Source organism: Aspergillus sclerotioniger (assembly GCF_003184525.1).
Source record: "Aspergillus sclerotioniger CBS 115572 chromosome Unknown BO94scaffold_5, whole genome shotgun sequence".
Lineage (NCBI taxonomy): Eukaryota > Fungi > Ascomycota > Eurotiomycetes > Eurotiales > Aspergillaceae > Aspergillus > Aspergillus sclerotioniger.
The window spans coordinates 196506-209319 of NW_020290995.1; the positions used below are offsets into that span (position 1 = coordinate 196506).

At 53.5% G+C, this 12814-nt stretch overlaps 5 protein-coding genes across 5 annotated transcripts; 2 read left to right on the forward strand and 3 right to left on the reverse strand.

The window, feature by feature from the left end:
- The first annotated feature begins 175 nt into the window (after positions 1 to 175).
- On the forward strand, positions 176 to 2070 carry BO94DRAFT_531908 (uncharacterized protein). Its single transcript, XM_025611004.1, has one exon. It carries the CDS (start codon positions 419 to 421, stop codon positions 1916 to 1918), a length of 1500 nt encoding a protein of 499 aa, XP_025470679.1. The 5' UTR covers positions 176 to 418; the 3' UTR covers positions 1919 to 2070.
- A 12-nt stretch (positions 2071 to 2082) lies between these two features.
- Positions 2083 to 5164, reverse strand: BO94DRAFT_313232 (uncharacterized protein). Its single transcript, XM_025606841.1, has 3 exons — positions 4759 to 5164; positions 3018 to 4679; positions 2083 to 2949 (listed from the first exon to the last, which is right to left on the reverse strand). The coding sequence occupies exons 1-3, from the start codon at positions 5100 to 5102 to the stop codon at positions 2247 to 2249; spliced, it is 2709 nt and encodes a 902-aa protein (XP_025470680.1). The 5' UTR covers positions 5103 to 5164; the 3' UTR covers positions 2083 to 2246.
- Positions 5165 to 6263: 1099 nt separating this feature from the next.
- BO94DRAFT_459022 (aquaporin) lies at positions 6264 to 7378 on the reverse strand (the record flags this gene model as incomplete). Its single annotated transcript, XM_025607821.1, has 3 exons — positions 6264 to 6640; positions 6704 to 7004; positions 7052 to 7378. 3 exons carry the CDS (start codon positions 7376 to 7378, stop codon positions 6264 to 6266), a joined length of 1005 nt encoding a protein of 334 aa, XP_025470681.1.
- A 1317-nt stretch (positions 7379 to 8695) lies between these two features.
- fhpA (flavohemoprotein) lies at positions 8696 to 10570 on the forward strand. Its single transcript, XM_025606844.1, has one exon. The coding sequence runs from the start codon at positions 9063 to 9065 to the stop codon at positions 10314 to 10316; it is 1254 nt and encodes a 417-aa protein (XP_025470682.1). The 5' UTR covers positions 8696 to 9062; the 3' UTR covers positions 10317 to 10570.
- BO94DRAFT_485467 (S53 family peptidase) lies at positions 10569 to 12785 on the reverse strand. The gene is made up of 3 exons (XM_025608981.1): positions 12581 to 12785; positions 11545 to 12521; positions 10569 to 11477 (listed from the first exon to the last, which is right to left on the reverse strand). The coding sequence occupies exons 1-3, from the start codon at positions 12690 to 12692 to the stop codon at positions 10692 to 10694; spliced, it is 1875 nt and encodes a 624-aa protein (XP_025470683.1). The 5' UTR covers positions 12693 to 12785; the 3' UTR covers positions 10569 to 10691.
- Between the last annotated feature and the right edge of the window lie 29 nt (positions 12786 to 12814).

The following is a 12814-nucleotide window of genomic DNA, read 5'->3' on the forward strand; positions in this document are numbered from 1 at the left end:
ACGACTCGTCTTTCGCTGGCGGAGGCATCCAATCAGGCAGATTGGCCCCCAACGCCCGGGGCTGACTAACGCGAGGAGGAAGCCTTAGTGCCTTGCTCACACAGCCTCATCCTTGTCCCCCCCATTTTTCTCCAACGCCCGGCCATGTGTCTCCTGATTCTCGCTGGCTGGATTGCCAGACCACATATATAGGCCGCAAAAGCTTGGCCTTGGTCCAGTATGAAATCATCAACCATGGGTGTTCAGGGAACTGCGCCGAAGAAGCGGACTCGGGTCAGTCACACCAAGGTGCGTACTGGGTGTCGGACATGCAGGTACAAACTCACCTTGATGGCTACTGTATAAGGACCCCGTTTGTTAACCTGGTCCGTGTAGGATACGCCATAAGAAATGTGATGAGACCCGGCCCATCTGTCTCATGTGCAGCAGCACTGGACGTATCTGCGATGGATACCAGCAGACTATCGACAGAAGAACCCGTGCCTCCCGGCTCCGCCTCTTGTCCACATCACCGTCATCAGTTAGCGACACATCATCCACCGTGAGCATGCCGTCCCTAGCGTCGGATCTGATCCTGCACACCAATCAGATCGACCTGACCCGGCAGGAACGTTGGTATCTTGACTTCTTCCGTCGGAGTACTGCTTTCCAATGTTCCGGTTACTTCGATGATGATTTCTGGCTGCGTCTAGTACACCAGGTCACAGAGGCTGAGCCGGCAGTCAGGCATGCTGCCATCGCACTAAGTGCTCTGCACTGCAACTTCGAGCGGACCAGCACCGGGCAGGGTACCGTGGACAGCCGCCTTCCTCTCCAGCAATGTGTCAAAGCCATCTCCTCCCTGCGACAGCAGCTAGCTGGGGGAGGACTTCCATCGCGTATCAACATGGAAATTACTCTAGTGACCTGCGTGCTTTTTGTCTCGTTTATGTTCCTCCAAGGGGACACCCATTCAGCCTGTTGTCATTTGCGTGGCGGCCTTAAGCTTCTGAAGGAATGGAAAGGCACCGACCTAGCCGGGTATTCCACTACTGGTGCGGTATTGATGAAGGTATTTGCTCGTCTGCAACTACAATGGTCGACCTTTGCGGACGACGTATTTATCGAAACGGAGAATGACCGCTTTGACGTTCCATACATGGAAATCAACGACCTCAGCCTGGAGGAACCCACCGACAACTTAGAAAAAGCAGGTAACCTGCTCGTCAGTCTAGGTCGGCTCGTTCTAGCCCCTCGTCCTTCGGGCGTAACCCCGCCAGGTTACTGTACAGTCCTAGACACCAAACGAATGGTCATCCTCAACAAACTTCAACATTGGACCGCCGAACTCGACACCTCAATCACATCTCGCGGAAGCACCCTGCTGCTACGAGATAATACTGTTCTCACAGTACTCAAGCTGTGGAGCGAAATCATCTACATCATGGCGGCAACCGAGAACCGGCTAGGGGGGAGCGAGACGCGATTTGACGCCTTTCACATCAACTTCGGAAGAGCAGTCGCGCTTGCTAAAATTCTCCTGTTAGCCACACCTGATCAATCAGTCATGCCGAGTTTCTCTATCGGAATGGGCATCATCCCTCCCCTTTTCTTCTGCGCCTTCAAGTGCCGAGACTGGTACATCCGCCGGGAATCGTTACAGTTGCTACGCAGCTGTCAAAGACAAGAAGGTCTCTGGACGACACCCGGAGCCGTGCTCGTTCTAGAAAGGATCATCGAGATCGAATCGAAGGAACTCATGCCGGGAGACCTTGTGCCCGAATCCCGACGTATCGACTCCATCCACGTGAACATCCTTCCGGATGACAACAAGATCGGGCTATGGTACCGCCGATCAGGCATGAGCCTGCACAATGGACGCGTGGATGCCACCTCCGGGGTCTGGGAGAAGGCCTTGCTAGACTACCAAGTTGGGTGACACCGGCTCTCAGGTTTGGGTTGACAACAACCACTGGGCGGAATATTATAATATACCTTGTACTAGATACCAATTTGATTTTTGCGTTTGTTCTTATCTTGCTCCAAATTACTGGCTTCCTATTTAGATAAATATCACATCTAATCATTCACCAACGTTCCGTCCAAGCCAACACTACGAACTCTAAATGATACCATCCCAGGGCCCTCGCAATACCCTAACGATGGAACAACAAAACCTAGACTCCTAGAAATACAATACTATTTATATCCTATAAATCCTCCTTTCTCCCACCCCAACCCCATCCAAAAAACAATCCCTCCACAAATCACCACCGACACCAAACCTTAGGGTTATACATATCCACCGTCACGGTCTCATAACAATCCAACACCTTATTAACCGGATACTCCACACACTGAACCGTCTTCCCCAGATCGGGACAGGTGAACGTCCCCGGCTTCTTCTCCGTCCCCTCATACACACAATCCTTCATCCCATGGACCTTGAAATCCAACTTCTTCGTACCATCCGGATACGGCGGATCCGCGACCTTAATGGATCCGCTGGCTTCGATCTCGCCGATGGAGCCATCGCAGACGTTGAAGTCCGAGCCTATGTCGGGTGTGAAGAACGCCCAGTAGCTGTAGAAGTTGGTGAGGTAGGAGATGACGAGTTGGGCGGTGGGGGATGCAGTTGCGGCGGTGGTTGTGGTGGTGTGGGTGCCGGTTTTGATGGCTGTGGTGGAGCCGGCGCATTTGGTGTAGGTGTAGGTTGTGGTTGAGTATTGGAAGTAGCTGAGGGTGGAGCTGGCGCAGACGATGACGTCGCCGTCGATGTAGGAGGTTGTGAAGGGGGCGTGGGTGGTGGGTTTTTTGGTGGTGGGTTTGGTGGAGGTGCTGGTGGTGATCGGAGGTGGGAGGGTGGTGTAGTCGCAGACACTGTTGGAAGTGGTGATGACGGGCATGGTCGTTGTGTGGCCGTCTTGGGTGCATATGCAGTAGTCGCCGGCGTTGTTGTCGGGGTCGGCGCTAGAGGGAAGGGGGAAGGGGGTTAGGGGTGGGTATGGAGGGGGTGAGAAGGGGAGAGGGTCACGTACTAGTTGTAGCATAGGGGTTTGGAGGCGCTGGCGGTAGTGTAGGAGGTGATTAGGGTGGTGGCTGTTTGGTTTCGCGATGGGGAGGCGGTGATTGTGGATGGGTGGTGCGTCGTGCTGGTTGCTCCGCTGAGGGTGTGGACGATGATGGTTGAGGTTGTCTCGGTTGCCGTGGAAGAATTGCTCTCTGTCCTGGTGTATGTTGTGTTCGTCATAGAGGTGCTGAGATTGCTGATGTGGGAGGAGGATGCAGAGAGCGACCTGGAAGTTGAGCTAGAAGTCGACTCTGTGGAGGACGAAGACAAAGTCTCAGACTTGATCGCTGCAGTGGATGATACTGGCTTTGAAGACGCCAAATCGGTTGAGGTTCTTGGGATTGACGAGGACTCGGACGTGCTTGTCGAGGATGGACTCGTGGACAAGGTAGATGTGCTGGACGAGTGACTTTTGCTAGAGGAAGTAGACACGGCAGAGCTAGACTGGGAGGTTGAAGTGGCGGACGAGTCAGCCTTGGAAGACTTAGAAGCCGTGTCCAATGTGGTGGTGGTTGTCGAGCCTGTATTAGTCGCAGCAGAGCCAGTTGCTGTGATTCCTACAGCACTCAAGGAGCTTCCCTCAGTCTGAAAAGCCTCGAAAAAAGAGGATACACTGGAAATGTATGAGGAATCGTCGTCACCCGACGAAGGAACCTTGTCAAGGACGGTCACCATGTCATCTGCAGTACTGGCGATGCAGCTCACAATCCCGACAACATCTCCCAGGAGGCCTCCACCACTGCTGCAGCCATCCGAGCCCCCACCCGAGCTAGACTCCAGGACACTTGGAGCGTTGAGTGAGTCAAGTATGTCATCAGCTACAGGAATCACACGCTTCACAATATTAGCCACATCGGATGCCTTCACCGAGTCCTTGTCCTTCATCCATTTCTTGACCACCGGATATGATTCCTTCACTAGTTTGTAGAGATGCTTTATCAAGGAATAGACATCGAGCGAGGAAGAAGTCGTGGTACTGGCGCTTGTCGTTGTCGGGGTCCCTGTCGTGGTGGGGGCGGACGTGATGTTATCGGTTCGACTAGATTGGGCTGTTGTAGTGGTGTCTGAACTGGAACTCGACTGGGTAGATGTAGAAGGGGAGGTAGTGCTTGAAGAGCTACTTTCAGAACGAGTATGATATGTGTGTGTCTTGGTCGTAGAGCTGGTGGCTGACTTGGAAACAAGCGGCGTTGGTATCGTGGAAGACTGAGACTGGACGTGAGTCGATGAGCTCGTGGAAGACTCGAGCTGAGTCGATGTCGACGAACTCGTTGGAGCTTTTGACGAAGACAGGGGAGATGTGGACGTGTAAGTTTGTGTATGTTTCGACGTAGTCACTGAGCTGACTGGCGTTGAAGACTCAGAGGGAACATGGCCTGAGCTTCTGGAATAATTAGAAATGATATGGATTGAGCTCTTAGATGAGCTTGTTCGAGCTTCAGTGGAAGAGTCAGACAGAGAAGAAGTGAACAAGCTAGTAGAAGGACTAGTGGAAGTTTCTGTAGAAAGATGAGAGTGTGATGGGGTGGGCGAGGTAGTGTAATGCTGGGCGAAAAGTCCGGCAGAAGAGCTTGGCAACGTCGTGTGGGCAATGGAAGGAGTAAATATACTGGCAGACGATCCAAATACACTGTTGTCGTTTAACTTAGCCAATTAAACATGCCATTGGATAGCATCACAAGGTGTAAGGTGGTCGATTAGAGACTGACCTATGAAGGGAGTCTACGGGTGCGCTTGAGTGTGCAGTCTTAGTGGTACCGGAGGAGTGAATGAGTGAATGTGATGTTGCAGGCTCGGTCAAAGTATCCTGGGTAGAGCTAAAGGGGTGCGTTGTCCACGAAGGAAAGTACAGTGGAACACTTGAGGTAGTAATGGTAGATGCTGAGTCTGGCTCAGAGGACCACGGGTGAGGACTTTCGGAAGAGGCTCGACTTGAGTAGCTCGCAATGACGGATGAACTGGGATAGGAAGACTGAGGAAGGCCTAAAGACGGTGAAATGGTACTAATAGCCCAGAGTCCTGCCAGTAGGGTTTTCGTAGTAAAGAGTGACATTGTCTAAAGGACGACAGCTAAAGAGCGACTAGAATAGGAGCATAAAGAAGGAATGACTGATGGCGTATGCTTGGCGCATACCAAATAGCTGAGGGGATGCTTTTCTTTAGTATTTCCTAGTATTGTCAAGCATTGAGAGCCTTTCTTATTTTTGATCTTCTGGGGGCCAATGGGCAGCCGCCTCAACCAGCCCCATATATCCCGTGCCCACAGTTGCCAGGAACAACGTGTGTAGCCAGTGAGGCGTGACGATGAGATCCTGCTGCAATTCCCGATGCTTTGTTCGCCTACTACAGGAAATATTTGGCAGCCGCATCAAGTGTTAAGCTATTGCAGTTACTTCCTCAGAAGCATGATCTAGATCCTCCGGCCCCCAAACACGGACTGGACGGGGCGAAAACTCCGCCAGCATTTGAATTTCCCCTTCTAGATGGGTGCAATCGCTGCACAGCCGGCTATCTAGTGCTTACCGTCTCCTTGCTCGAGGCGAGATGCTAGGACTTGCCACTATCCCAGCTGAGCATTCGCATATTTGTATTGGGATCAGCACCTCAGTAAAGGCCTGCAGGTAGCGTACACGCAACGGTCAGCCTGGAGTATTGGGGGCAATTTGAGCGACCTAACGCACCGAGAAGCACCAGAACCTTCACCAGAATGGGCTGCTAATCCTCTCTGAGAGTGGATCTCACAAGTTCATTCTGGATGGTGAATGACGCTTTCAGGCTAGTAAGCCCGCTTCCAACCCAGATATGATATGAGAAGGTTCAGAGCGATGGATCGAACATAGCAATAATGCGATTATCAATCCAGCTTCAGGCGCAATCGAAAACTGCTCCACTAAGCAAATAGACATATGAATAGAAAGGGAGTATACTGGTGTGGAGACTACTGGATAATGAGAACAGAGGCGCGGATGCCGGTGCTCGCCAAAAAATTTCGTTTGTCCTGTTTGCTTTACCCCTGACGATCCGGCCAAATGATGCAACCTCCACGCCAGTTCCCCGCATCTTGACAAGTATTACGGATTAACATGGCTGTACGACAAACAAAAGAAATACACCACAAGCATATGGCATAAACGCATAATCCTGCCAGTCCTATGATCCTAGCCCCTTAGCCCCGGTCGCTGCCATCAGACCAAACACCTCCATGATTGACCGCTTACACCTGCTCTGCCCCATGAGGGATGTTGGGCACATTATTCTGCGGCTGCGAGCTACTCGGAGTGTGGTTCCTCCTTCCAGCCGTTGGTGACTGTGCCCGATCTACCGTAGTAGCATCAGAATAATATGACGGACGGTGTGTCGAGTCGTTCCACGACCCTGGTCCCATTTTTGCTTCCCATTCGTTGAAGTCCTGACCTGGGTTCACGGTGGTGTACTGGAACATCTTGAGGAATGAGAAAAAGCCGCACGCCAAAAGGCTCCCGAGCAGTGGGCCAACCCAGTAGATCCAGTGATACCCTGGAAAACTGCGGTTGATCACGTCGGGGCCGAGGGATCGGGCAGGGTTGAGTGAGCCTCCGGTATAGTAATCGCCTATGATGGGACAGCCAGGTCAATTTGGGTTCAAGGCAACAGAGCTAGATCAGAACAACTTACCAACCATCTCAGTCACGAAGAACACCAAGCCAATTCCCACTGGAGCCAGGAACGTCGATTTGTGCTTCACAACGGCCAGCATGATGATAATAAACACCAGCTGAGCTGTCAGGAAGACTTCGATGAATAGGCCCTGGGAGATTGATGCACCACCACCCAAACGAGTACCGACATTCAAGGCCCCTGGGAACAAAGCACTGACGACACCAGCAGATGCAATCCCTGCTACAATTTGGGCCGCAAAGACAAGCACCCCGCGAAGAGGGGTCAGCCCGCCGACCAGACACAGAGCCAGTGTGACCTGAAAGCCAATTAGTCCTACTCGTACATTGGAATGACTTGACATACCGAAGGGTTGAACAAGCCTCCAGTCACCCGATAGAATGCCCACACGTTGACCATCAAGGAGAATCCGAAGCACAATGCCGAGTACAGCAGGTTTTGTGTATTTGGATCAGCCCCTTCAGCTGGTTTCGGGGTATTAGACACCTGGGTTCCAGCGAAGGAAAAGAAGAGGAACAAAAAAGTGCCTACAAACTCCCCCACCACGGCAATGAAATTGTTCCGGACTGTGTCAGGGAGATGCAGCATTGGAAGCTGGCTATGCGAGGAGTTATACATGGGGACCGTCTGGCCATTGGCACTGCGTTTGCGGAACCATTCCTGCGGCTTCATTTTGAGATAAGTACTATGCCAGGGGAAGAAACTATTACAGATGAGAATGATTGGAATGAAAGTAAGACTCCATCCAGAGTTCAACGGAGTGCTCTGGCTGCTTTTATACTCAGAGGCACGGCAGCTCCGGCGAGTCAACTGCAATCAACGTCATGACCATCTCTGCAGGCAAACATCTAGACAGAGTTGTCACGGTCCCGAGAATACTCCATCTAGAAAGGAAATACCCCGGAATTGGGAGAGCAAACACAAAGGATGAGCTAGACGACTTGCCCGTGACCATGGTTGATCGGGACGTTGGGGAACCCCGGGGTTCTGGGCCTTGTCCAGTGGTGTCGAGTGGCGTCGAGCGAACCAAACAATAGCAGGGGTCCTGAAGAGAATATTCCGGTATGCGACAGTTGTATGAAGCTACTTTTAACAGCACTACTGTTCATCGAGCAAGATTTTGCACTCGAGTTGCTTTGATTAGGAAGACGAACCTAGGTTACAATGCCGATAGAGTCGTGCCCTCCTTGGGATGGGGAGTGAATCAGGTGCAATTCTGGACATGCTGCATCCTACATAATCGGGCAACTCTCCGGGTGAGCCCAACTGTCATACAGTCAGCATTGCAGCGTTTGTTAAGCGCCTCCGATATGCATATTATTCAATGTGGCGCGGACAGTATATCTCGCGATATCCTTCAATTATCACGAGGAGATCGAGAGGAAACACGTGTCTACCGGTCGGGTCTTGGCTTGTGTCACGTTGACGCCCAGACCCGAACGGCGCGGGCGGACACACATTTTTCCGATGGAGTCACGTGCCGGGATGGCGGGAGGATGCAGGTCTCCCCACTTCTCCCTTCGCAACTCCTCCTGTCGCACTCTGTACAACCCCCGTTCATCCCTCGCTATCTCTTTCCTGTGCTCCAACGCCAGCATCAGCATCGTGCAATCCGTGACTAACCGCAGATCTATGACTGGCCGAGCTGGGACGATGCCTCCGAACAGTTCGAGGCTTCTCTGGATCACCCCACGGCCGAGACTCGGTCCGTTCGGACTCCTAAAAGTTCCGGTCGGGCACCGGGATTTGGTGGGCTGATCACAAGCCTTAATTAATAATTTCAGCGAGTCATTTGCTTAGCTCGCTCATCATCCCATACTTGAGCTAACTAACGGCTATCGACATGCCAGAGCCGCGCGAGAGAAATGCTTCAGGGGATGGCTGTGACTGACGTGCAGTCATGATAAAACGATCTGCTCTATCATACAGGACTGACAGGTGCAGGAACCAATCGAGGGAGCCTCAATTATCTCTCGCACTCAAATTCCACTCAGTCCAATCACCGATCGACGGCCTTAGCATCACCTGGAACCTGATTTGACCTCGAGTCTGGCACTTCCCCAGTTTCTCCGCGGAGATGCTGAGTGGATCACGTCTTGACCGTAGTAGACAGCAAAAAAAAGTGGGAGCAAGAAAAAACTTCACCCGCCACAGCATGCCGTCCACCCGACCCAGCGGCCTTACACCACTTAAAATCACTCACCGGGATATAAATATCAAGTTGAACTGACTCGAGCAGGAAGCATCTCTCAACCTCCCTCACATACCAAGATCATCACATCGCTCATTCTTCCCTTCTTCGTTCGCATAGACTTTGCCACCCCTACTCTAATTCTCAATTGCACATACACACACCATGGGTCTCACCCAAGAGCAAACCGATATCATCAAGGCCACCGTGCCTGTTATCAAAGAGCATGGCAACACTGTCACATCGATCTTCTACAAGAACATGCTGGCCGCACACCCCGAGCTGAATGCCATCTTCAACTCCTCCAACCAAACCAATGGCCACCAACCCCGTGCCCTCGCCGGCGCCGTCTTCGCCTACGCTGCCAACATTGACAACCTTGGTGCCCTCGGTCCCGCCGTCGAGCTCATCTGCAACAAGCATGCCTCCCTCTACATCCAGCCCGAGCACTACAACATCGTGGGCAAGTTCTTGCTCGAAGCCATGGGCGAGGTCCTAGGCGACGCCTTCACCCCCGCCATCAAGGACGCTTGGGCCGCCGCGTACTTCCAGCTCGCCGATATCATGATTGGTCGCGAAGCCGCCCTTTACAAGGAAAGCGAGGGATGGACTGAGTTCCGTGAATTCCGCATTGCCAAGAAGGTCCCCGAGTCCTCGGAGATCACCTCCTTCTACCTGGAGCCCGTTGACGGAAAGCCTCTCCCCTCCTTCCGTCCCGGACAGTACATTTCGGTGCAGCTCTTCGTTCCCCAGCTCAACCACCCCCAGGTCAGACAATACTCTCTGAGCGACAAGCCCCGCCCTGAGTACTATCGTATCTCGGTGAAGAAGGAGGCCGGTCTCAATGCCACCGAACCTGGTGCCGAGGCTCACCCCGGCCTCGTGTCGAACATCCTGCACGACCTGAAGAAGGAGGGCGACGTTATCAAGGTGTCCCACCCTTACGGTGACTTCTTCCTCTCGGATGCGGAGAAGCAGAGCTCCAGCCCCATCGTTCTCTTGGCAGCGGGTGTGGGTCTGACCCCGCTCACCTCCATCCTGAACACCGTTCTTGAGACCGAGGCGGTGACACAGCGCAAGATCTCCTTCGTGCACGGTGCCCGCACCTCGGGCGCGCGCGCCTTCAAGCCCCAGATCCGCGAGCTGGTCTCCAAGGTGCCTAACCTTCAGGCCTTCTTCTTCACCAGCCACCCGGATGCCGAGGACAAGCAGGGCACGGACTACGACTTCGCCGGCCGCCTGGACCTCGGCAAGCTGGACGCCAAGACCGCTCTGTTCCTGGACGACGCGACGACGCAGTACTATGTGTGCGGTCCCGAGTCGTTCATGCTGGATGTGAGGGGCAAGTTGGCCGCCGAGGGTGTAGCCGCCGACCGCATCAAGATGGAGCTATTCGGCACCGGTGGCATTCCCGCTTGATTTCATAGACATTTCATATATCTGCTACCGATACAGATAGACTAGTTTTTCTTTACGGGTTACGACTGCATCGTTGATTGGCCTTTCCATCCACCCGATGGATGTTAATATACACTTTTGTGTTTTTGATATATATAATACCCACCTCCACTCAATACACTTACTTCATTCCACAATACCTCTCATTCCGTGAGAAATAAACAATCAAAATCAAAATAAATAAACAAAAAGTAGAAAATTTTTTCCACAAATGCAATCAATGCACATCCATTCATATTCACGAAAATTAGGTGGTATCTTCTCAACCTCAAAATAAATAAAGACAGGATCATGATAGTAGTATCCACATCAAATCAAATATTCACAAGAAAAAAATCACTCCGAGCCCTCATTCCCATTCCCACCACTCCCATCGACATCCACGTCAATCTCCACATCAACCTCCAACGCCACCCCCTTCAACTTCTCAAAATCCGGCGTCCCCAACCCCGTCACAGGATCCCACCCAGGGGTCGCATTCCAGCTCGCCCACGGCACAACAGGACTTCCATTAGGCGTTCCCCCGAACCGATTCCGTCCATCACAACCTAAACTCCCTCCGGAGACAATATCATTCAACGCGTCCTGGCCAACACCGTACAAAAACGGGTTTAGGAATCCGAGAACGGGTTGTCCGGCTCGTAATCTTGCGTCGTTGAGTAGTCCGACGATGCCGCTGAAGGTCGGTGCCGAACAAGAGGTTCCGTCGAATTGGCCGAGAACGCCCTTGTCGTAGACAGCGTAGTTCATGCCTTGGGCGGCGACGTCGGGGAAGGCGCGGCCGGAGGCGTTGAAGAGGCCGGAGAATTTGGAGCCGATGGAGTTGAGGTACGTTTCTACGGCGGTGTCTTGGTAGGAGGGGCGGGCCCAGTAGTCGGAGAAGCCGCCGGAGGAGAAATAGACGGCTTCTTCGGGGGTGGTTTTGCTCGTTGCGCCGACGGAGGTTACCCAGGGGCAGGAGGCCGGGAATTGAGGTGGGAAGTGCGTGCGGTTGGTCCCGTCGTTGGTCATGCAGGCGGCGCCGACGCCGGAGTCGCCGGAGGAGACGAGTACGGAGATGCCTCGGCTGCCCAGTTGGGCGTAGAGGTTGCAGACGGTGCGGGCGTAGGTTTCGGGAATGGTCTGGGGGCGATGATATTAGTGGGCGGTTGGGTGGGTGTGAATGGGGGGATGGGGGGGAGGGGTGTACCTGTTCGTCTTCACCGTAGGAAGTAGAGATCACTTGTGGGAGATCGTCATTGTCGAGCTTGAGTACGTTTTGGAGGAATTCTAGGTAGGGCTCGTTGCTATTGTCGTTCGGGTCGGGGGAGCTCAGGTCCGGGATCAATTGGCCTCGACCACCGGTGCTGTACTCGGTGATTGGGAGCGGAGAGCTCACGCCCAGGATGTATTGGAGGTCGAGGTTGGCTTCGCCACTGTCGCTGCTGGCGGATTGGTCGTTGAGACCGCCGTTGAATTGAACGACGGTGAAGTTCTGACCGATGGCGTAAGGGGCGAGGTGCTGCTCGAACTGGGTGAGATCGGCATAACGGGCGTATTCCTCGAGGAAGCTGGTGAAGGAGACCTTGCTTCCGGAGTCAGCGTCGGCCTGGTAGTCGCCGATGTTGTACAGCTCCTTCAGACACTGCGGCGTGATGATGGAGTCACAGTGGGAGGTGTTCTGGGCACGCGTGGCGGCGGTGAGGAAGAGCTCGTCGAATTGCTTTGGCTTGCTGCGCATGGTGGCGCGGTTGGGCTTCATCTGGCCGAAACGAGTGGTTGGCTGGATCATGTTGATGTGGGAGACCAGGGCGTCGGGGATGGAGTACTGAAGGGTGCGTAGGCGACGGTGGTGTCCGGCGTCGCTGATGTACCACTTGAAGTCGGCGTGCAGCAGGGAATTGGCCTGGTCGACAGTGGTATGGAATTTGATCCAATCGGCGTCCACCTGGATGTTGTCGATACCGGAGGACTCGAGCCAGTCGCGGACGGAATCAACAGCCGTGTCGCTGGGGAGCAGCATGCGTTTCATCTCGTCATGGGTGCGGAAATGTTTTCCGTAGTCGACGTGACCCGGAGTGGACATGTCCATCACGGCTTGTTCGAATCCGGCGACATCGTGCTGCTGGAGGGCGATTTGCAGGCGAATGGGCTCGTTGCCCTCCGGGGTGTTGGCGTATCTCCAGCCTGGGCGCGTCCATGGGGTTAGTGTGACTTCATAGTGGGACAATTGGCGCGTAACTTACCATTGGGGACAGCGGACAGCTTCTCGAATACTTCTGCAACGGCGGAAGAAGGGAGAAGCGACAGAATGGCGAGGGATACGGCTGCTCCCTGGTGAAGGAGGGAGGACAACATGGTGGAAAGGCGCCGAAGGGACGGGAGAGAAAACAAACGAAGGGGATGGGACGAAGGAGGGCCAGTGGAAGTATTTATTGTTTGTTGTTGTGGGACATTGCACAAGAGCGGCAGCGCATCAT

Excerpts from the sequence above, each read along its gene's own strand:
- BO94DRAFT_485467 (XM_025608981.1), bottom strand. The coding sequence starts at position 12,692 with ATGTTGTCCTCCCTCCTTCACCAGGGAGCAGCCGTATCCCTCGCCATT. Across the intron at positions 12,522-12,580 it reads GCTGTCCGCTGTCCCCAATG|GCTGGAGATACGCCAACACC; the intron begins GTAAGTTACGCG and ends GGACGCGCCCAG. Across the intron at positions 11,478-11,544 it reads CCTACGGTGAAGACGAACAG|ACCATTCCCGAAACCTACGC; the intron begins GTACACCCCTCC and ends CATCGCCCCCAG.
- BO94DRAFT_531908 (XM_025611004.1), top strand. The coding sequence starts at position 419 with ATGTGCAGCAGCACTGGACGTATCTGCGATGGATACCAGCAGACTATC.
- fhpA (XM_025606844.1), top strand. The coding sequence starts at position 9,063 with ATGGGTCTCACCCAAGAGCAAACCGATATCATCAAGGCCACCGTGCCT.
- BO94DRAFT_313232 (XM_025606841.1), bottom strand. The coding sequence starts at position 5,102 with ATGTCACTCTTTACTACGAAAACCCTACTGGCAGGACTCTGGGCTATT. Across the intron at positions 4,680-4,758 it reads CCCGTAGACTCCCTTCATAG|TGTATTTGGATCGTCTGCCA; the intron begins GTCAGTCTCTAA and ends AAACGACAACAG. Across the intron at positions 2,950-3,017 it reads AAACCCCTATGCTACAACTA|CGCCGACCCCGACAACAACG; the intron begins GTACGTGACCCT and ends CCTTCCCTCTAG.